This window comes from Brienomyrus brachyistius, chromosome 3 (assembly GCF_023856365.1).
Source record: "Brienomyrus brachyistius isolate T26 chromosome 3, BBRACH_0.4, whole genome shotgun sequence".
Taxonomy (NCBI): domain Eukaryota; kingdom Metazoa; phylum Chordata; class Actinopteri; order Osteoglossiformes; family Mormyridae; genus Brienomyrus; species Brienomyrus brachyistius.
Genome location: NC_064535.1, coordinates 37,073,130 through 37,095,027, shown reverse-complemented (window position 1 = coordinate 37,095,027; position 21,898 = coordinate 37,073,130). Strand labels below are relative to the sequence as shown.

The window sequence follows — 21,898 nt, the reverse complement described above, 5'->3', positions numbered from 1 at the left end:
TGTGTGTATAGACACACACACACACACACATACATACATATTTATATATATATATATATACACACACACACACACACACACACACACACAAATTGAGAACACCAGTCAAATATCACCTTCACGGGCAAATCAATATTAGCATATTAGCATGTACACGGCTGGCCATCTCCATGGCAACAGGAAACGCAAAGAACCTCATGCAGATTCATCTCCCGGGTGATTGTTGCATACATGAGTAAACAGGCTCAAGGAATCCATCATTTCTGACGTGACCTGTGGTGCGTCCATCCACTGTGCTTTTTAACCTTGCGATGCAGTCCGTATCCCATTTAAACCAGTGTCATTTGTGGCCGAGCTATATTGCGACTAGTTGGTTTGTGCGCGTGACATCGCTGATCGTTGGAATTTCTCGGTTAGTTCTTTAAGCACAAATGCATGTCATTTCAAACATTATCTATTCATAATCCTAAAACGTATAACGCCGCCCTATACTTCGCCAAAACTAAGGGGGCAGTTCAATTTGCAGAGTATGCTTGTGATTTTTTTTTAATTATTCATGCAGTAATTGACGAAAGAAAAAAAACTAAAAATTATTTTAAATATTAACGTGGAGCTTTGATGCCATAAATGTAGACAAGCATATCACGAAACACTGAACAAACAATCAGTTTGTTACACGATTCCAGCCGCGGGGATCAACCTGTCGGTGACAGTCCCGCTACTGTCGCTGCCCTTGCAGGGTCCTATTTTAAGTTTAAGAAACGCCTTTTGTTTGTGCGTTTCCTTTCCCAGTAATAAATAGCCTCCGGCGTGCCGCGTGATTCTGAAGTTGCCCGCACTTTCTCGCTAGAGTCATTTGCGGCGGATAAATTCAATTGCAGGCGGATTTGGTCCCTCTTCCTCCCCGGAGCAGTATCACATGCTCCAGCCGATTCTCCACGCGGCTCTCATGCACCAAACGGGTCTGCAAACGGCGCCGCTTCCTGGGGAAGCGCTTCCCAAACCCGGCAGTTTGACGTCTAGCGCTCAATATTCGGACGCGTCGTGTGAATTTATTCGCAAAAACAAATAACCAGTGACTCTGATTCTTCTGTCACGCGATTGAGGAGGAATTGTGCAAGTCCGCTTGTCTCCCCATCGCCATTTAAGTGAAAGTTTCTCTGAAGATCTGGACATCATGCAACTGCGTTTACCGCAATAAGGCGTCAGTCAGCGCTGGAAATACTTGCGAGTCCTTATAGCGTAACCTCTCAGGAGACGAAAGTATACAGGTTTTTTTTTTATTCTCTTTATAAATATCGCCATCTGAGGTAAGTTATCATTTTCATTTGAGTGTGTTTTGGAAGAGGGTCCGTTTTAGTTTTTAAGTGTAAATTGATTTACGGGAGCTTTCTCAAGAGGACACACATTATTAATTTGTAGGAAAATCGCAGAAATCGGTCGCCAACGATCAGTCAAAAACGTGCTTTTAACCTGTTGTTGTTTTTAGGTGTGATTTCCAAACTTGATTTACGTTTATTCAACCTCCGCACCTAGATGGCAATTACGCCTCTGTGTTTACGGTATCGTCACTACTCAATTGTAATTAACAGCCAGGTTATTAATTGATGCCCTGAAATATGACGCTTGCATGGTTGTCCCTGCTGGGCACAACAAACATTGTATAATGATGTGTGCCGTTATTTTAGTACAGTGTCAGTGCTTTGCTTACATTCCCGGGAAAGACCCCGTTTATGCATGATGGTCATTTGTTAGCTGCACGATGTCTGTGGGCTTCGGTGTCATTAAAATGCATGAACTAATTGGGCAGAGTGCGCGTGGTTAGGGATACGGGGCTCGTCGTCATGACTTCATTCTGCATGTCGCTTTCTTATAGTTTACGTAATTTTCGATTAAGTTAACAAACGCGTTTAGTTAAACCTACAGTCCCCCCCACATAATGCAAAGTTCAAGTGGGGTCGTAAATCGTAGATTGTTTGTTTTGTGTTATGTGCAGGACGTACGCATATGTTTGGTGAAATATGGGTGATATAATCGCTCACGAGCGCAGTTCCCCATATCAATAATCCCTTTGCATTTCTTATCTCCATTTTCAAAGTAAACCAAATGGATTGTGCGGTTTCATCCAAATGAGCTCAAATCCTACTGGATACGGCTTCTTGTGTTTTTCTGTGGGGTTTACACACTATTAATAAACTCCGGAACCTGTCGGTGTTTTATATTATATTTCACGGGTGTCAAACTCCTGTCCCGGGGGGCCGGGGCCCTGCACATTTTTTGGGGTTTCCCCTCATTTAACGCACCTGATTCAGCTCCTTGTGCTAACTACCACACAGCTCTTAACCTGAATCGTTTGTGGTAACAGGGAAAGGGCTAAGCTGCACAGGGCTCCGGCCCTCCAGGACTGCAGTTTGACACCCCTATATTTAATTGCAGGGAACATCCGGAGTGCGGTTCACGTTGCTGAAAGACCCTAGAGACTAACTCAGAATTGATCCAGAAATGCCATTTTAAAACCCCGGGATATTTCCAAACTCGGTCTAAATGAAGATAATGTTACGTCACTGTGTTTTGCCATCTATTTTGCGTCATATCTTTGTACGTGCTCTGCCTGTCATTCCCAAGGGCTCAGTTGTTTTACTCAAGCAGTATAGTACTAATTCACAGGAGCATTCATGCGGTGACGCTGAATGGTCACCAGTGACCGGAGGTCGTTCTCTCGCTTGTGTCTCTGCTGGCGAAATCCTGGCCAGCCCGTGGTACCTGCTGAGTGCAGTGAGGGCGCCCAGCTTGTCACATGACTGTAAGTCCTGCTGGCTACGATCAACAGGACAATCGAACGATGTCAAATGCGGGGAGCATATGGCTTCACGCGCAAAGTGAAATCTAAACCTTAAAGCTTTTAAAAAGCATCACGAACTTGCAGATATGTTTTTGCTTGCTGGGCGTCTGCTGCTCATGCAGTTAAAAAACAGCAGGCACCCAACGTAAGGGGGGGAGGTTTGGTAATTAAAACTTTGTCATGTAGCACGTGCCATATGCTCTTATTTTTACCATTCATCTTTAAATACTATAGGGAAAAACAGACACCTTAAGTCCATTTTGACACTGATTACAGTGAATCCTAATCATAAATTGCTAAACTGAAGTAATTTTTCTAGTGTAGTAATTTTTATAGGCTGTCATACGAATTTATCGAAGCTTTATATTCAAGTTATTAATTAGATTAGGCTTCGTAAATCATTAATAGACAATTATAAACAAATTATACCACATCACATTTTTATTGATGTAATTGTGTGACAAGTGAGGCGTAATGTAAAGTGGTATGTGTCATATTATTGCAGAATCCATTTAAGTCCTAATGATTTTATTTTTTATTTTTAAACTGGATCCTGTACTCATTCCCAGAGAGGCAGGTAAGTCACTGTTGCTTGTAATGTGCTGGGAAAAGTGCCTCACTTTTACATGCATCATCTGTCTATTAGCAATAGAGCACCATCAACACTCAGGCATCTCATTAAGGAGTCCTGCTAAAGGAAAGCGCCACCTGTCTGTGGAATATGGATCTGCATGTGGAGGACAGGCAGATACCAGGAAATGGACGTCTGTCTGCAAAGAGCCGGCCGTCTCAGCGGTCCTCGCTCAAGGTACACCGCCTGGCTCATTCCACACTAAGCATGGGGCCATAACAGGACTTCGTACGGATGACGTTGTTGCAAAAATACCAGCTTACTCATCCATAATTTTGAGGTTTAAAAACAGCTCAGTTACATGTCATTGTCTACCTATGGACCAGAAGCTGTTGACTAGTGTCAGTCCATTTTAAGTAACAGTCGAAATCGCTTTAAGCTGCCTTTCATTTCTTAAGTTCTTGTAACGCTTTTGCTGTCATATTGACGACACAGAGGACCTATTAGGACAGAGAATTAACCGCTGATGTGAACGGGTGCCCATTGCGGGGGGCGGCTGTACCCACTGACCAGCCAAAACCAAATGTGCACGATGAGTTTGAACTCCTGAAAAACCACAAGTAGGAATGTAAATCCGGCCTCTGTTTTGGTGGTTGTTATGGAGAGCCTAAGATCCCCCCCATAAGTGTTACATAAGATCATTAAACGGGCAGGACATTATATCCATATTGAATTATACGATTATACAATTGTTGAAATTAGATTAAATGAAATTTAGATCTTATTCCAGTACATGACAGATAATAAGATTATATGCGTATGTTGGAATGACTTAATTGCTGGATAATTTTTAGTTTATTTTTTTTCTGAATTTCATGAATTTGTTGTTTGTTTTCCATGGTCTGATCTCCTCTGCATTCAGATCAGTCGGTACTGTATCCTTGGACTTGGAAATGTTTGACTTCAGGGTTTGTCACGTCAGAGATGGGGCAAAAACCTAAAAGTTGTGAAGTTACTGCATGATGTTACCTCTCCAGCCCCTAAAAAAACAAAGTTCGGTTACACAGCGACTTCTAACCACAGGGCCTGAAATTTCTTTGTAGTTTAGGAACGCGCCTAATTTAAATTCAATTCAGTTTATTTTTATATAGCGCCTTTCACAACAGAGTTCCTACACGGTGCTTAACACGAGTATGCTGTAATGCATTCCTGCATCATTTATACAGAATAAGTCAAATACAGGGAAAAAGAAAGAGAGAAAGAAAAAGAGAGAAAGAAAAACTCCAGCGGAGGAGAGTATTGCATGGTGAACCCTGTCACCTTTTCCAGAAGTGATCTAATTTAAAAACAGACTTTTCCCTGAGGTTTGGTGCAGCCCTGCCCCCCGTGACACTTCCTGGCCTTGTCTTGGGTCTCTGGTTTTCCCCTGAGAGAGCAAATAACCAGTGTGGCTGTACCGGTCGACTGGAGTCCTGCTGCTGCTGGTGAGCGGCCTCCTGACCAGTTTGTAGGAAGCACTTGCACGACGGCCCACCAGCTAACACTGGGACGATTAAGCACTCATCCAGCTCCTCGGGACAATGCCCACTTTGTTCTGCTGCTTGTGGTTCTGGCTGAGGTCCGTTAGAGACATCCTTACTAATGGCCGTGTTACAAACCCAGGTTAGCGTCCAGCCTCCGGATTGTCGAAGCGAGGACGATCTAAGGAAACGTATGGTCATGTCTAGTCACGCTTGAACTTCTGACTGAGATTATTTGGATAACTTTCCTGGGATGCTAACATCCCAAAAGTTGTAATATTAACTGGTCACCTCTTCCTGGAAATGGGGGTAACGATTAAAAGCTGAGGGGTATTTTCTCATTTGTGATCCCTGTCCTATCACACACGCTCCTGCTAACCAGACCGGACCTGAAAGCTCAGCCGTAGCTAAAGCTAAAAGACGCCTCACATCCTTAACCCTGGCCATGTGCTCCTTAAACCAGTAACCCTTAAATGCATGGTAACCATATGCTGCCCTAAGCAGCTTAACTTAATTATCTCCTCGCTCGTAGCAGGCTTTGCACCCCCCCCCCCCCGACCTCTAATATTATAGTATTGTGGTCAGCACCTGATCATGCAGAATTGCGCCCCCCCCCCACCAGGGCTTACAGCAGGTGCAGTAGGACTTCGTGGCCATTCGGCTGCCCGATACCTCAGCTGGAGAAGCCAGAGCATTAAAGAAAGGCATCAGCTCCCCTCTTCTGGCCTCTTCCGGAAGGTGGGCGGGGGTGGATCTGGTACTTGGCCCCTCCTCCAGCCCCTACCCAGCTGACTGGATATTGTGAAGGTGAAGGAAAAGTGTGTTGGGCGAAACGTGAGCAGCTGAACGGAGCCTCTGATTTTTCAGGGTGGGGCCGTTAGCCAGGACATGGTGATTGCAGTTCAGACTGGCCTAAATCCCCCCCCCCCAAAACCACCATAAAATCTCATATCCTTAAAATGACTTTGAAAGTCAGTGGAACGTTTCAAAGGTCTAACACCATAGACTCTTACTCAGTCACACACTCAAAAAGCACCTAGTCTTCTCATAACTGACATTTTAAAATGCATGGCCACCACCACTGTTGTGTGTGTGAGAAGGTGTATGCTGTTTAATGGAGGCCTGTACTTTGCCTGCTGTCAGCGTGACCGTCATGGGCGTGACAGAACATCACTGCTGTAAAATCCTCTGTTTTCTAAAGCTGAAAGCCTCTGAACTAATTTGCCAAAAAAAAGTCTGGACATTGTGATGGGGCTTCCGCTTAGGAGATCATAAAGGAGGGTTTGTTCTCATGTGGGATCAAATGTTCATTAGACAATAATGGGAAAGCTGCTTAAAACAAGATTATTTGCTTAAGCGGTGAAACTCAGGAATGCAGCATGGAGACCTCAGTCTTGCTGCGTGCGACCGGCGCGGCAAAGTTTGTCTGACAATCCTGCAGCAGTACCGCAGTGCGAAAACACCGAACGAGTTTGTCCTCTGTGTTGCTTCTGTCTGTTTAATGAATCTGAAACAATGTCAGGGAATGTTTCAGTGGTTTAATGCGAAACGCGTTTGTTGCAAGCTGGCAAGCAATTGATACTCAAAATCCAGACGAATGTGCGAATGAATATTCGTAAATGGTAAAACAAAAAGAAATACGGTAGCGATTACAAGCTGATTAGCCAAAGCCTTGACTGCTGTCCGCAAGAGTGCAGGTGGGACTGGATCCAATAGGTCCATGGCTGCTGAGAACAAAGAGATTTGGCGCCCCTGCAGTTCTTATGGCTTTGGGTTATTTCAGATCTGCTGTCCGGAGGAGTCTCCTGGGGCGCGGAAAAGCATGAAAGGGTGGCATATTGTACCCATGCAGGGAGGAAAGAAAACTGTGATGGGTACAGCGGGTTCTGATGCAGTGCATGTAATCGGTAGGTCGCAGGTTCAAATCCGAAGGTCTGCAGAGTGATGTCACCGTTGGGCACTCGAGGAAGGCCCTTAGAGTGGCTGACCCTGCTCCCTCAGTTGTGTGTCACTCTAGATAATAGATCTGTTAAATTAATTGTGACCATGATGTGACGTGGCACCGGGGGTCCGTCGGCCGTTTGTTAATCCTGTTGATTTGTCTCCCTGTGGAGAAACCTTGGGAGTGAACCGTGTGAGTCACGCTTGGAGATCACCACATGAAGCGAGCAACATCTTCCCAGTGAAGAAGATGGAAACGAGCAAAGAATGTAGATGGGGCCTAAGCGAGTGTGTGTGTGTGTGGGGCATCCTGTGAAGCTCAGATACTGGGCAGACTTGAAGGGGGGGGGGGGGGTCACACACTTTACACTGCCTTATCTTTATTCATTTAATTGTTTCATCAATGTCATAATTGGACAAAGTATGTGAACCCTTATATCTAACAGCGGGGGGTCATTATCATGCTGGTTCATGCAATATGACAGTGGTGCAAAACAGCAGTAAATTCACAGCATATTGGCTCAAACTGAAGAAATTCTGCATTTTACAAAAGTCCTGACCTCAGCCTGTCTGAAATGATGTCATCTGAAGACACCCCAGGATTCATCTAAAAGCATCAAACAACAAACTTTTTCTCACTGCTGCATACTGGGTCTTCGAGTTTGTCTAAATGGTAAATAAAAGAAAGAGGAGGGAAGCTGTATGTCAGTATGTACCTGTGTGATGTACCGCGTTTGCACTGCAGGGTCAGTCTGTCTTAGCGGCATGATGCTTTTGCGTGGTCAGGTTTCCCTGAGCTCATTTTGTTCACAATCGTTGAACACGGAATAGTGTGAACGGTATATTAAAGAAAGGTTGGCACAATATCATACAAATTCACATATACAACGAACACCAAAGCCGACTGTGATCTTTTCGTTTCGAAATGCCGCCTCATCAAATGCGTTTAGGCAGGTTTTAGAAATTACAGGCAAAGGTGACGGGAACTAACGTAAAATCAAGTTAAGGGATATCAGATTATAAAAGTTCCCGTGGCTTGATTTTAATACCCTAATCGTATTCCATGGCCTTAAGCTGCCCTAATCACTCGTTCCGATACTGGGATCATGATGGCGACGTTCAGATATCATAAGCAGCTGCAGCCGCAGCGATTTCGTTATTTTACCGAATATTTTACCGCCATAAACATCTGACAGTGAACAAGAAAGTATCCGGTAACACTTGACGAGGCACAAATACTTAATAACTCACTTATGTTATTCAATACTTGTTCCTTCAGTAATTCATTCAGTAGTTCATTCAATAACCCACAAATATTTTGAGAATTGACAGATATACTGTAGTAACAAATATAGTAACTGTTTAGGATAAATTTGCTTCATGATTCATTTATGATGAACAAACATTAGATCAGTATTTCACTTGTGTTGTTCATTAATTGTCCTTTCAGTTGTTCCTTCAGTAGTTCACAAAGGTTAACAGAATTAACATAAATAGTAACAAATACAGTAACTGAATTTATCATTAATGGATTGTGACATTTTAACATGAGATCAGTACGTAACTTAGAATGAGTTTGTGGTTAATTAATACGTAAGTAATAGCTTAATGCTGTATTATTTGTGCTCCGTCAAGTAAAGTGTTACCAAGGAGCCTTTTAAGCATTTTACGGTGTCTTTTCATATTAAGTCAGATGAAAGTGTAAAACACCAGAAAGTTTGCATATGAAACGACGGGATGTAAATGTCTGTGACCAAGAAAGGCTGCTGCACGGGGGGTCAACTTCCCCTCTTTTAAATAAAAAACATCTTGTCTCCCTAACTTACTAACTAATCAAATTAAAAGGCCCAGTTTTCCATTTTAAGGTAAACAGGAAGTCCTGCTGACAGTGCAGCTTGCGCAAGTGAAATCTAGTGTTTAAAATGTTTGTTTTTTTTTCTGATTTCCTGTTTGCTTGTGAGTAAAGCTACAGAAGAGCTCTGCCGATGTGGCTCACGGCGGGACCCAAACAGAACGGCCATTATTAGCGTGGCATATCGGGGGGGGGGGGGGACGCTATTTGTTTGGTATGGCTTTGCTTTGTATCTGTGTGTGTGTGTGTGTGTGTGTGTGTGTGTGTGTGTGTGTGTGTGTGTGTGTGTGTGTGTGTGTGTGTGTGTGTTTCATTATGTTAGCCATGTTGCAGTTTTGCGATTTGTTCTGAGGGAGGGTCATCCTGCTCTCTGGTTCGCTTGTATAATGGTCAGTGATGGTTATCAGGAACATTAAACAAATTATGGACATAGTGGGATACAGTCCAGTAACACGAGGAATAGCACTGTTACCGCATACTGCTACTCGGAGTTTGGATCTGTGTTGTGTGTGTGTGTGTGTTTGTGTGTGTCTGACAGAGAGCATCCCTATGCGGAGAGATGAAAATTCTGTAGGAATCATCTTTATATTGATGGAAGAATGGAGGAGAGACATGCTGTGTTTACAGTGAAGAAGTTCAGGCTAAAGGCTGAAACTGATTCATATTTCACTGCTATCTTTATGACGCAATGATATCATGGTCAATAACACATTTAACAAAAGTCATACGATGACACCTCTCATTTCACAGGTTCAGTTTTCATCCATCATATCTTCATGTTCATGTTGGTCAGGGTCAGTGGGGGCCTGGACCCCATATTTGGCCGCACGGAACACAAGACATGGTGTCATCCTGCACATGCTGCCAGTCTATTGCAGAGCACATACATGCACACACACCTTCATACAGAATGGACAGTGTAGAGACACAGATTAATATAACTGCGTGCCTTTAGATCGCAGGAAAAGTGTCAGAAGGAAATCCAGACGCGATTTAGCGTTGCTGTGAAAGCGAAAGTCCTTTTGAATTAGGAGTGTCATGCACAGGTCTCAGTGAAGGCAATGGTAAAGAAAAAATAGCGTTCTCCTCTCAGCTGACGTGCGTACATCAGAGTGGCCATCTTCTGTCATCTGCTTCCAGTTTAAGCCCAGTGCCTACTCTCTGCGGTCGGGTGACCGGCTCACTGGGGCGGGGACGCTGCTTGGCGCAACTTGGCATGTTGTCTCAGACTCTGACACATTTTCCAGTGGGTGGGACCATGCACGATGCGGGTGGGGGGTAGTGCGTCATGACCGGTCCTAAAGGGGCCACGATTTTGTGAAGAGTTGCAGAAACAAGACTTTCATTTTTTTCCATGGGCACCCTCCCTGGCTGGGTAGAATTACGAAGGATAATTGTTTTTTTGGCAGGAGAGGAGGTGCGAGTTCAAGTCCCAGAACTGCAAGATACTGCAAGACACATTGACGATGCCGACCCTGCACCAAACCACTCAATTTTCATCAATTCATCCATAGAATTCAAAGTGTTTTTATATAGCGCCTTTCATAACACAGTCGCCCCAAGGTGTTTCACGTGGGTGTGTTGTAATACATTACTGCATTATTTATACAGAACAATACATGAAACGGGGAAAAGGTATAAACAAAGAGAGAATGAAATTCCATAGAAAGAAAAACTCTTAAATCGGGAAGAAACAAACCTCTGGGGGTCCAAGATCGTTTGGCCTGGCTTGGCTTGGATCGTTTGGCCTGGCTTGGATCGTTTGTACTTGTCATGTATGCCCTTGTCCACAAATGACCAACAACTTGGTAGGGTTCTCTTGGGGAAAATGAGATTATAATACATATTGCGCTCCATGCGTAGGTGTACTCGGAGGCCTGCTCCCTGTGTGCACACACGCAGGCATGCCTTGTGTTTCATTTCTCACCACCAAGAGCCGGATTCAATTACGGCGTACGCCGGCGTGTCGCGCCTCATGATCCAGCGCCAGGCCCATTATGAAAATTACGCCGCTATTGTTATCCTGATGGGAAAAGTGAAAACGTGAGAATTTCCATGGTTACCTCTCTCACGTGTGCCCCGTGGGCGACACCAAAGATTTGAGGGTCTTTGAAGATGTGCAGGACTGAAACTCCCTGCTGTGGAGAGAGAACGGAAGGTCTCCTTATCCCATTCCTGCCATTTACACCCCTGTTACTCCCTGTGTACTGTGTAAGGGTTGTGGCTTGGGATGCTGAACAGAGCCATGTTATGGGGGCTGGGGCAGTGAGACATCTATTAGACAAGGGGAGATCTTTCTCAGGGGAAACTGGGACCAGCTGAGAACCAGGCTGACAAATTGCGACTGGTTAACACTGAAAAAAGAGGCTTTTTGGTGGAGGCGTACTTTACTTGTTTGGGTCTCTGGTTGGCATCTGGGCTTGCATAGGCGAATGAGCAGCAAATCCATGAAGGACCTGCAGTAACTGCACTACAAGCATTATTACCTAACGGAATGGATGAAGCCCCGCCCCCCTCCAGCACTGGGGCTCTGTGTGTGTAAAACTCATGAAACTGTCCCATCCATCTTTAAAACTTATTTGGACAGGATTAGTTTTGCCTGGGGACGTAATGTAATTACAAGGTCTGTAATTTTAGTCCATTTCGAATCAAACGTGTCTGTAATTGTTACAAGCCTCCACAGTATAAATTCAGGAGTGAATTACGTTCTGTATCTCAGTGAACACAGACCCCTTTCAGTAATCGTAGTCCAGCCCAAACGGCATTTATCTGCTAAAAGTGGAACTTTTGAGTCCTGAGTTTTTCCACATAAGCGTCTTGACAGCCTCCATCAGCGGCCTCTTCTGCCTCAAGCTGCTATATGGCTGAATCTTGGATTAATATGTTAAAGGGACAGGTCACCCAATATGAGAGTTCTGCTGCCGTTTGCTTTTTAGATGCGCTCACTCTGACGTGAATATTGGGGTTTGGTTAGTTGTATCTGTCCAGGGAATTTGGGGAAATCACACACGTCTCTAACCCTATCTGAATCAGCCAGGTAAAACTAGCCTGGTCCCAATTGGACTTCTGGTCTCCACCACCAAGCCTATGGATACCCAATGCACCTGCTTCTCCATTCTCTCGTTTTTTTCTGCATCCCTCTATCTGTTGTCCTCCCGATCAATTATCTCGTACACGAAGGCCACAGAAAAGCGCGAGCGTTGAGTTTTTGAGGAAACGGAGGCTGCCGTAAGTGCAGCCGTCTGATATGGAAAAACATGCACCAGCGCATCAACTAATGAACCACCTTCTGTTTTTATTCCCCTCCACTCCTGTCCTCCTAGACGTTCCTGGCTGCTTTGTCCTTTGCCTACTTTTCCAAGACGCTCTCCGGGAGCTATCTGAAGAGTACAATTACCCAGCTGGAGAGGAGGTTCGATATTCCGAGTTACTTAATCGGAATCATTGATGGCAGCTTTGAAATAGGTGAGTGGCATGTGAATCGAGGTACTTTCATCACTGATGTTTTTTTTCACCGTCGTACCACAAATGTTAAACGACCTGTACGTGCTTCAGTGCCACAACGAGGCCTGTGATTAACAATCTGTGCTAGTTTTTGTAGGATTTTGTCAACGTGTCCAATGTTGCTCCTGTGCGACTAGTGAGGCACCAGGTAGAGCTGGACTGTTTGGCAATCTTGGCGATCTAAGGGGCATGTGCAAGATTGACTCAAACATGTCAATCCTGCACATGTCCGACCACTTAACTGATGGAATTCTCCTGAAAGTCCATGGTGTTGGACACTTGAACAGAGGCTATCCTTACTTCAGATAAACCTTTTTTGGAGAACTTCAGCACAGAACCAGCTTAACCCGAAGAACCTCTCATTACAAAATGACATTTCAATCCAAAGTTGGTGATGAACCGTCTAGTACCTGTGGTCCGGGAACTCACTTAGATCTGGGACTTTGATAAGTAAAGGTCTCTCTCCCTCCCTGTCTGTCAGTCTATCTATCTGTTGGTCCATCATCCTTGCCAAAACCTGGAAGCTTGACTCTTACCCTGAGTTTCTGCAGCGCTTTAGCTAATCACCTGGACTCTGCGAGGAACCCTATAAGCACAGAGTCTCTCGACCCCGTCTGACCTTTCAGTCCAGCTTCTGCCGCTTTGAGCCTTTGGCTGCAGGCTGATTCCTGATAAGTTTGGAAGCCATTCGGCGGTGCCAGTAGGAGACCGTAAGCACAGCACAGCAAGGCTTTCCCTCTTTTTTTGGTCCCCTGCCCTCAATTTGTTAGCGGTCCTCAGCTGCCCCCAGTAAACACTAGCGTTTGAGTGGAAAGCAAAGTCAGAGGCTCAGCTGCTTTCAGAGCTGTTTTCACTGGTTTTGCAAGTAAAGCACAACCATCAGCAGGCGTGACTCCTGTAGGAAACGCAGAGTAATGGGGCCCCTTAACTCTCACGCCAGCCTGTCCCAGCTTCCAGGCTACGTAGCTCATCTTCCTTTCGCTCTCGATGCCATCTGACTGTGCGCTGTTCCCCGCTGTTCCCAAAAGGCTTGTGGTTTTGTTCCTGGCTTGGTGCCCACAGCTCATTGAGGTCCCCTGGGCCTGTCACCCCCCCACAGGCAACCTGCTGGTCATCGCCTTCGTGAGCTACTTCGGGGCCAAGCTGCATCGGCCGAAGATCATCGCGGCCGGCTGCTTGCTCATGTCCGTCGGCACTTTCCTCATCGCCATGCCTCATTTCATCATCGGACGGTAAATAGGGAACTACATCCTTCCCCAAATATATTTGTTTAATTTTCTTTACGTAACATGCTTTGATTTTATTTGACCCCATTGCTGGGGCAGTAGGGGTGATTCTAGGTTATATGTAAGCTCAGTGGTCCAGAGGGTTATATCCATTGACCAGCAAAGGTAATCATATCAGAATTCATCAACACCCTTCATGTCCATTGCTCTAGCGAAGCTGGTCGACCCTCGCCTCTGATCCTCAATTCTAGATCAAAATCGAATGCTAAAGAATGTAAACAGACACTAAAGTTAATAAGCTCACTTTAGGTTCACAGTTTGGACGTATTGTGTGACCTTGATTTTGAGTCCGTTGTGACATTTTAGGCTGCTGTTTCCGGAAGCTAAATTTAGTAGCAAATAATTCTTAGAATTCACTGTGGAAAACAAAATGAGTTACATAACATTTCTTGCGTGCCCGTAATAGACTGTAAAGTGTCTTCGTAATTCATTCTCTGCTCACCCACTCTCATACAGCTATAAGTTCGAAACCTCAATTAGATCTTCGATGAACTCGACCAGTAACCTCACCCCGTGTCCTGCAAGCTCTCCTGATCTCCTGACCGCGAGAGACGGGCCTTCGGTGGTGGCGAGTGCAGGTAAAGGGTCGCAGCAGTAATGGGGTAACAGGGATCCCGACAGGGACCGTCAAATCTGAATCCCTGTAATCCCTCTCAAATTCATATTGACTCAACTTAGAGCCAGTTTGGGAAAGACTTCTGTAAAAGATTGTGTTCTTATACTCTGTGTTGTGACATTGATTATATAGATATCAGTAATGTTAGAACAGAGGTCAAGTGAAACAAAACGGAAACAAAACCTTGGCAACAGAGGATCCAAGAATGCAGAGATGTTGCAAACACCGTTTCAGATCTTCTGGGGAAGAGGCACTCCGCTAACGTCCATCCCCCCGTGCCGGGCTGTGAACGAGAGTCCAGCCTCTTCATGTGGATTTATGTCCTCCTGGGGAACATGTTGCGTGGAATCGGCGAAACTCCCGTCCAGCCGCTGGGAATCTCATACATCGATGATCACGCTCGGCAAGAAGACGCAGCCTTCTACATTGGTAATGAATCATCCTCATCCTTCCAGCTTCTATGAGAAACGCTTCCAGTCATTATTATTATATTATTATAATCACGAGTCAATAGTCAAGACAGCCACTCCTTTATATCCTTGATCATTGTGTGATGGTGAGCACAAGGGGAGTCTTGATGATCTCCATTGCAGTGTTAAGGTAGATGTATCTAGAAAAGCAACCAGACCTTTTCAGGAAATGCTGGGCTGCTTAGTGATGTTCACTCCATGCCAGCTGAAAATTCACATATCCTCTTTTCTTCTCTTCTCTTCTCTTGTTCTCTCATCACTTGTCTTCTTCTGTCTTGTCTTTTCATCCCTGCTCTTCATCTTCTCTTATCTGTTTCAGGCTGCGTGCAGACGGTCTCCATCATAGGCCCGATATTTGGGTACCTGCTGGGGTCCCTGTGTGCTAAGATATATGTGGACATTGGATTTGTGGATATGGGTGAGCAAACTGATGTGGACTCTCATGACTCACCGTACTGATGACTGACTCTGACTAAGGACAGCTGCGTAGGGTTTTCTGAATCTGACTCTATTACCTGATGACTCTGACTTGGTGCTGCCAACTGACTCATCGCTATATCATTGCAGCTTCATTTATCCAAACCATAATACAAAGCTAATCTTCAGTCTTAATTTGCCTCCAAGCCCCACAATTCACCGCAGCCTGCGATTTATAATTACTCCTGGATATCTAGAAGAGCCTTATGGCAGCATTGATGAGAAACACAACTGCTTAGACACCGGTGTTACCTTTGTCATCCTTGCTGAGAAAGGTCTCCAATGGTGTCAAGTTAGAATCTAGCAATTAGCAATCTGTGAAACACTGTCATCACCTCCCTAACCAACATAAGCTTGGCGCTAAGCTGAGTACTGTGTCTGTTTACTGCTTCACTGTCTTGTTTCCCCTCCTCATCTAAGCAACTCTTTGCTTTTGGCACCATTTCCTGCTACAGAGAGCATCACCATCACCCCCGGCGACGCCCGCTGGGTGGGGGCGTGGTGGTTGGGCTACCTCATTGCAGGGGCCATCACCCTCCTCTCGGCTGTCCCCTTCTGGTTCCTGCCCAAGTCACTGGCCAGACCAGGGGAGCGGCGCCCCTCTGGGTGTGCCCCGGAGAAGCCGTGCTTCATCGGTGACCCCATGTGCGTCGAGCGCAAGTATAGGCCAGAGGAGCCGGCCAACTTGGCAGAGATGGCAAAAGGTACAGGAACTCCGTGACTGTCTCTGCGCCCTGATTGGGCGATTAGGTGACGACCTTCTGAAAGCAAGGCAGGATCACTGCAGTATGTTCTGGGACGTGCTTAGAAATTCTAGGACCTTGAATATGTCATTTATGATGACAAAATGTCACCCCTTCCAATTTTATGTATAATTTAACATATTGAAGGACACCTGTCAAGTGCTGGCCCCCCCCCAGATCTGCCAGGATATGCATGCCCCTCCGACGCCCCTGAGTACGTTATTCCAATTTATGACATTTGCAGGGATACCAAAATGAGCACAGTCATTATAGTAACCATAAAGAGGACTTTTCAGCAGAAGCAGAATCTCTGCTGACAAGGTAAAGTGCTGTTTTTTCAGAGTTTCTGCCTTCATTGAAAAATCTCCTGGGAAACCAAGTCTACTTCTTATATCTGTGTGTGACAATCATCCAGTTCAACTCCCTCATTGGGATGGTGACGTACAAACCAAAATACATTGAGGAGCATTACGGACAATCAGCATCTAAAGCCAACTTTCTGATGGGTATGTAACCAAACCCGTGCTTCTGTCAACTAGTGTCACTAGTGCCATCTGTGCTTGGTGAATATTTTCTCTTGGTTCATTAGTACGATAGTGTTCACTTGCCGAACTGTCTTTCCTCATGAAATAGGAACGTAAAAGGTGCTGTGATGTCACTCTTGGCGCTCTTCCACTGCCACCAAGAACCGCACCGTACCGCGAACTGACATCGTGCGTGACTAAATCGAGCTGGCTGTGTTACCACCACCTGATTGGTTGAAATTAGATGTCGGTGATCTATGTCAATATGAATGGATTATCTGAAGGAAAAAAAGCCATATTCTATATATCATTCATTATTATTAATATCAAACATTGTGGTGTATTGATGGATTAACGAAAATTCAGAACTTAAAAATTTCCAACCTCCTACTTATAAAAAACTACTACAGAGCAGCTGAATGGAATGGCTTCGTCGTGCAAATATATGCAAGCAAATGCCAATTCCCCTAGCATTTGATGCTAACATAAGACAGCAATTCTCTCACACGTGCTAGCAGAAATTAGCGAATGGTAAATCATGATGTACGATGTGTGTACAGTACAGAAGCGTCCGTTCGGTTTTATGTAACTGTCGCTCTCCAAACCCGGCGACGCCTTTATCGAGCCGATCCTCCTGCGGTGGAAAACCAAAGTGGGCTGGATCCGCACTGTAACTAGTCTCTTTGTGGTACAGCTGGGGTCCGGCTCGGTTCCTGTGTACCAGTGGAAAACCGCCATCTAAGGTTAGATATGAAATTGAGATTGATATGAAAGTGAAGGTAACAAAGATGGTTTGATAAAGTGCAGTTTTGCACTGAGAAATTTGTCCTTTGGATGGTGCCTTACAGATATTGTGTGTTTCCCACTCTCCTGCCATCAATTGACATGCCTGCCTTGACCTTTGTCAATGAGAATTTGGTCTCATCACTTTCGTATGAATGAGGAGATCAGGCCTCTGATGTTGCTGGCATGTGATTGTTGCAGCTGCTTGGTCCCGATCCAGAGCGTGCGTGTAACCTTGCCTCATCTATGCCATTGCAGGCCTCATCAACATCCCTGCCGTGGCCCTTGGCATATTCCTGGGAGGTGTGGTCATGAAGAAACTGAGGCTGGACATCATGGGAGCCGCCAAGTTCGCTTTCAGCACCTCGCTGCTGGGCTACTTCCTGTCCCTCTTCTTCTTCGCCATGGGCTGTGAGAACTCCAAGGTGGCTGGGATAACAGTGTCCTACAATGGGTATGTCCTCAGAAATGGCACGTCGTCTGTGGCGAATGATCTTGAATATGGTAGAAGGTGCCAAGTAGTGAAGTGTCCCATGGTCAAGGAGCAGCACACCCTGTGTTACCCTGGTGATGTCATTTATGATGACTGATATCAGAACCTGAATCACTCAAGTTCTTTGCACAAGGCCAGGAACTAAGAATCCCTCCACAGCAACGTCAACATCTTAAGTACCTAATGACACATGACACCTAACCCCAAACTTGGCCCAGGGGTTGGGATTTAGCTGCTGAGATTTGAAACTGCAACCTTCTGTTCAACAAACCGAATTCCTTGCAGCTAAAAAGCTAGCAGCTAAAAACATTTGGAAAATGCCCTTAGGATTGGAACTTGTAAGTGAATGTTCCTAACTTGTTTTCAATCTAATGATACTTCTGCTTGAGTAAAATAAAATATACACTGAAAAACCGATTTCTAAAATGTCTCTAAGCATTTTGGTAAGGGATAAATTTGCAAAGAGAATTAACCCGTGAATTAAACACAAACAGAGGGGACATGTTGGCATCTCAGGAGGCCTCCCAGTTCACAGACTGCAACTCCGCCTGCCTGTGTTCTGGGAAGGACTGGGACCCGGTGTGCGGCGAGAACGGCATCACCTACATCTCGCCGTGCCTGGCTGGCTGCCGCCTGTCTAGCGGATCAGGAAAGAACACAGTGAGAACGACTGCTCAATGACGTCATTTTAGCTGTAATTAGCATTTCTGCTTCATCTTCTGCACTTGTAGATGGTTGTTGGGATGCTAAACCTTCCCTCCCCCCACACATCCTGACCTAGGTGTTTGACCAGTGCCAGTGCCTGTCTGAGGCAGGCTACACACCCGGGAATCTCTCTGCGACCGTGGGCCACTGTCAACGCCGGGATGGGTGTGACCGCATATTCCCCTACTTCCTGGTGCTCTCAGTCTTCAGTTCCTTCATCATATCCTTGGGCGGGACACCAGGCTACATGTTGCTCATCAGGTGCAGACATCCCACCTCTCCCGGACGTTCTGCGAGTCTCCCGTCAAGTGACAACAGCTTCCCCCCACCCACGAATGACACCCAGTGTCCCGGAAATGTGTCGCTCCGCTATTCAGCGGCGGTAAAATTAGCCAGCAAGAAGGCAACACTAGTTCCTGGGTGGTATCTAATGTGTAATACCGTCACATTGTCTAGACATCATGCAGTAATTTGACGGCAGAAAAATTTGTGCAAATTTGCAGTGACCGATTTCTCCAGTTCATCAAAAGTTAATCAGCTGACCTCATTCAAACGTCCCTCCCATATTTAATAAAAGTCTGCCTTCCTCTGTTGTTGTCAGCATAATCCTGTGATTTTAATCATCCAATCAAGTGCGTCCTGTTTGCCCAATGATGTTCAGGCATTGCAGTGCCCATCTCTGCCAATAGAGGTCACCTATCTAGCGTGCGCTCCAAGAGCTTACTATGTTTAATGTCCCTGAACTTCCTTTCCACTGCGTTTTTTTTCCCCAGGTGTATAAAGCCAGAACTGAAATCCTTAGCACTGGGAGTCCACACTTTGACGACTCGAACACTGGGTGAGTCCTGTGCAGCTTGCAGAGTGGCAGCATATGCGTAACCGTGCGCTATCTGGGAGTGCTTTCCACATGTGTTCTGTCTACTGCTTAGGACGTATTGTCATGTGCACAGAACGAATACCCTTAATTGGCAGTAGTTGCATAAATACATGCTGCCACAATAGTGGTGAGACAAAACAGAGACAAATTCCCTGTATGTGTGAACTTGGGTATCACCAGATAAACCTGATTCTAGTTCAGATCATATGTGAGCCCTGCTGCTGGGTCCAGGCCCTGCAGAATTACTCTGATATTGCAGTTATTTCTGATATTTTAGTTATTCTGCCTATAGAAAAGTGTTTCCTCACCTAGGATTTGCGCAGAAGTTCAGCAGCTGATTAAAAACAGCTAGCGAAGCTGCCCTGAGTTAAAAACCTGGGGGAGGTCCCTGTCCCTCCCCTCTGCCTGCTAAGGGTGTGTCCCTCTGCCCCTCCCACAGCGGGAATCCCCGCCCCCATCTACTTTGGGGCAGTCATCGATGCCACCTGTCTGAAGTGGGGCCACAAGAGGTGTGGGGGGAGAGGCGCGTGTAGGATCTATGACACCTCGGCGTACAGGTATGCTCCCCGCTCCCCACCACAGAACAAGCACGTCACCATTAACAAGCACGTCTAGTAGGTTGTGGGTTTGAATCCTGGCTGACCCTGCTCCCTGAACGCAAACCTTTCTAACTAGTATGTTGCTTTACCAACTTCTCTCACCTAATTTAATTCCCAGTTTATGTAGCTGGTAAACCTTAACAAGTAGAGCATTGTGCTAACAGCACAAAGGTTGTGGGTTCAAATCCCAGGGAGCACACACACATTGTAACTGTTATTCTGCGCCTTCATGTGGTGCAGAGGGATTGGGACCCTGGTCCTCAGCCTAGGCTGCACCCTCGTGCTGAGCCTGTGCACTTTCTCCCCCTCGCCTCAGGATCGTGTACCTGGGCCTGACTCTGGGCCTGCGCACCGTGTCCTTCGTCCTGTGTGTCATGGGTTTTGTGCTGCTCCGGAGACAAGTCAGGGCGGAGGAGAAAAATCCAGGCATGGTGAATGGAGGGACAGAGCTGGAATCACTGACCAAGGACGAGAACAGCTCTCTGAACTGTGACCAGCTCATACGCAACTCAGACTACGACCCAGACCGGGAGACCAGGCTCTGACTTCTGGACTTTCCCTTTTTTTTTTTCCCATCCCAAACCATGCAAAGCATGATGGGAACACTGGCCAAGCTGAACGATTTCATAGAACATAAATTATATATTTGTACTGGACTTGTGTAGATTTTTTCGGATGCTCAATATTGTTTTAATAAAATGTAAATATTTTGTTAATGTGCATATACTGTTTTACAGAAAGCGGTGTCACTTGTCAGGACACATTCATGCTTTTGATTTAAAAATGTATTTTTAATTGGGTTACTGTGAATATTCTTTTTTACTCTTGCGAGGGATCTTTTTACTGTGGGCTTATAGTAACTTGGCCTTGGTGGACGTTTCCCTCCAGAGTGTGGAGATGACTTTCCCGATGAGAATTTCGCAGGTGACTTTACGGTTGCAGAGGTGTGTGGGCGACTCGACAAAAAAGTATCCGGTCCCTTCTGCGTCGGCAAGAAAATCAGACAAAATATTTACATTGATTTGATTTGGCAGAAGCTTTTTTTTTTCTTCCAAGATGGCTTACAGGGCCGTGCATTGTGATGAAATCAGAGACAGTCCACATGCAAGAAGAATTACTGTCACCTGCAGAACTCTCTATCTTACACAGGCTCTGGTGGATGTTTCTGGTCTGACTGCGGTGATGTGGATGAAGATATGAATACAGAGGTACAGGCAAGTGTCATCTGGGGAGCAGTGATGACAAAAGCTGTAGGAGGGGGTTAGGGACGTGAGGGATGTTGTGCAAGCCGGGGGGAGGGGGGGGGTCAATCCAGGATGCCTGGGACGAGCTGGGGAGGCGTCCCATACTCCATTGTTATACCTTTGACGTCCTGCATTTCCAGAAATGAAAAGATGTTGACGTCTAATGATGTCACACGCTTGTCTGAGGACAGAGGGAAGGGAGGCTACTTAGGCACAATGGAAAGCAGTAGGAGTGGTGTGACAGTCACACCAGGACAGGGGAATCGCAGTGTATGCTGGGAATGGCCTCATCTGCCCAGCAGGGCGAAGGTGAGATACTGAGAACGTAATTATGACTCAGAGATGGCTCTTTTGAGGTGTGATACATGCAGAGGGGGGGGATGGGGGGTAAGGGAGATGCAGTAATGGAAAAGAGAGTGTTCTCTTGGGGAGGGGGGGTAGTCTACTGACGTCCACCAATACAACATACCTGACAGAAAAATTGGTATTCAGCAGCAGCAAATGACCCAGGGTTTTTATTCTTGTCCTTGTGTGTAAGGAACTGGGCAGATGAAAAATAACTTATAAATGCTAAGTGATGTGTGCAAGGAGGGTGGCCAACCATGACCCTACCCAGAGTGGTACATGGAGATGAGTTTTATTTACTCCCAAAGGAGAAAAGAGACAAGACAGAGACGGAAAAACATTCGGGATACATTCCTGTGGGTCTTAGTAGGTTAGCAGTGATTGTGGTGCTATGGATACAGGCTGTCCAGACATGATGGTTTAGATAGGGCTGCAGAACTCTCAGGGGTTTCTGTTGTTCACGTCTGAATGAAAAATGTATGAAATCAGCAGTCAGTCTGCTGATG

The 21,898-nt window shown here is 45.7% G+C and overlaps 1 protein-coding gene across 2 annotated transcripts; it reads left to right on the top strand.

The window, feature by feature from the left end:
• The first annotated feature begins 719 nt into the window (after positions 1–719).
• LOC125739439 (solute carrier organic anion transporter family member 1C1-like) lies at positions 720–20,603 on the top strand. 2 transcript variants are annotated; one of them, XM_049009560.1, is made up of 15 exons: positions 720–1,310; positions 3,495–3,650; positions 12,050–12,191; positions 13,330–13,462; positions 13,973–14,094; positions 14,367–14,561; positions 14,922–15,020; positions 15,535–15,783; positions 16,164–16,328; positions 17,388–17,583; positions 18,117–18,282; positions 18,404–18,588; positions 19,101–19,165; positions 19,644–19,761; positions 20,120–20,603. In XM_049009560.1, exons 2-15 carry the CDS (start codon positions 3,564–3,566, stop codon positions 20,346–20,348), a joined length of 2,151 nt encoding a protein of 716 aa, XP_048865517.1. In that variant the 5' UTR covers positions 720–1,310; positions 3,495–3,563; the 3' UTR covers positions 20,349–20,603. The 2 variants fall into 2 exon arrangements, with proteins under 2 accessions (XP_048865517.1, XP_048865516.1); XM_049009559.1 differs by having other exon boundaries at positions 3,489–3,650.
• Positions 20,604–21,898: the final 1,295 nt, after the last annotated feature.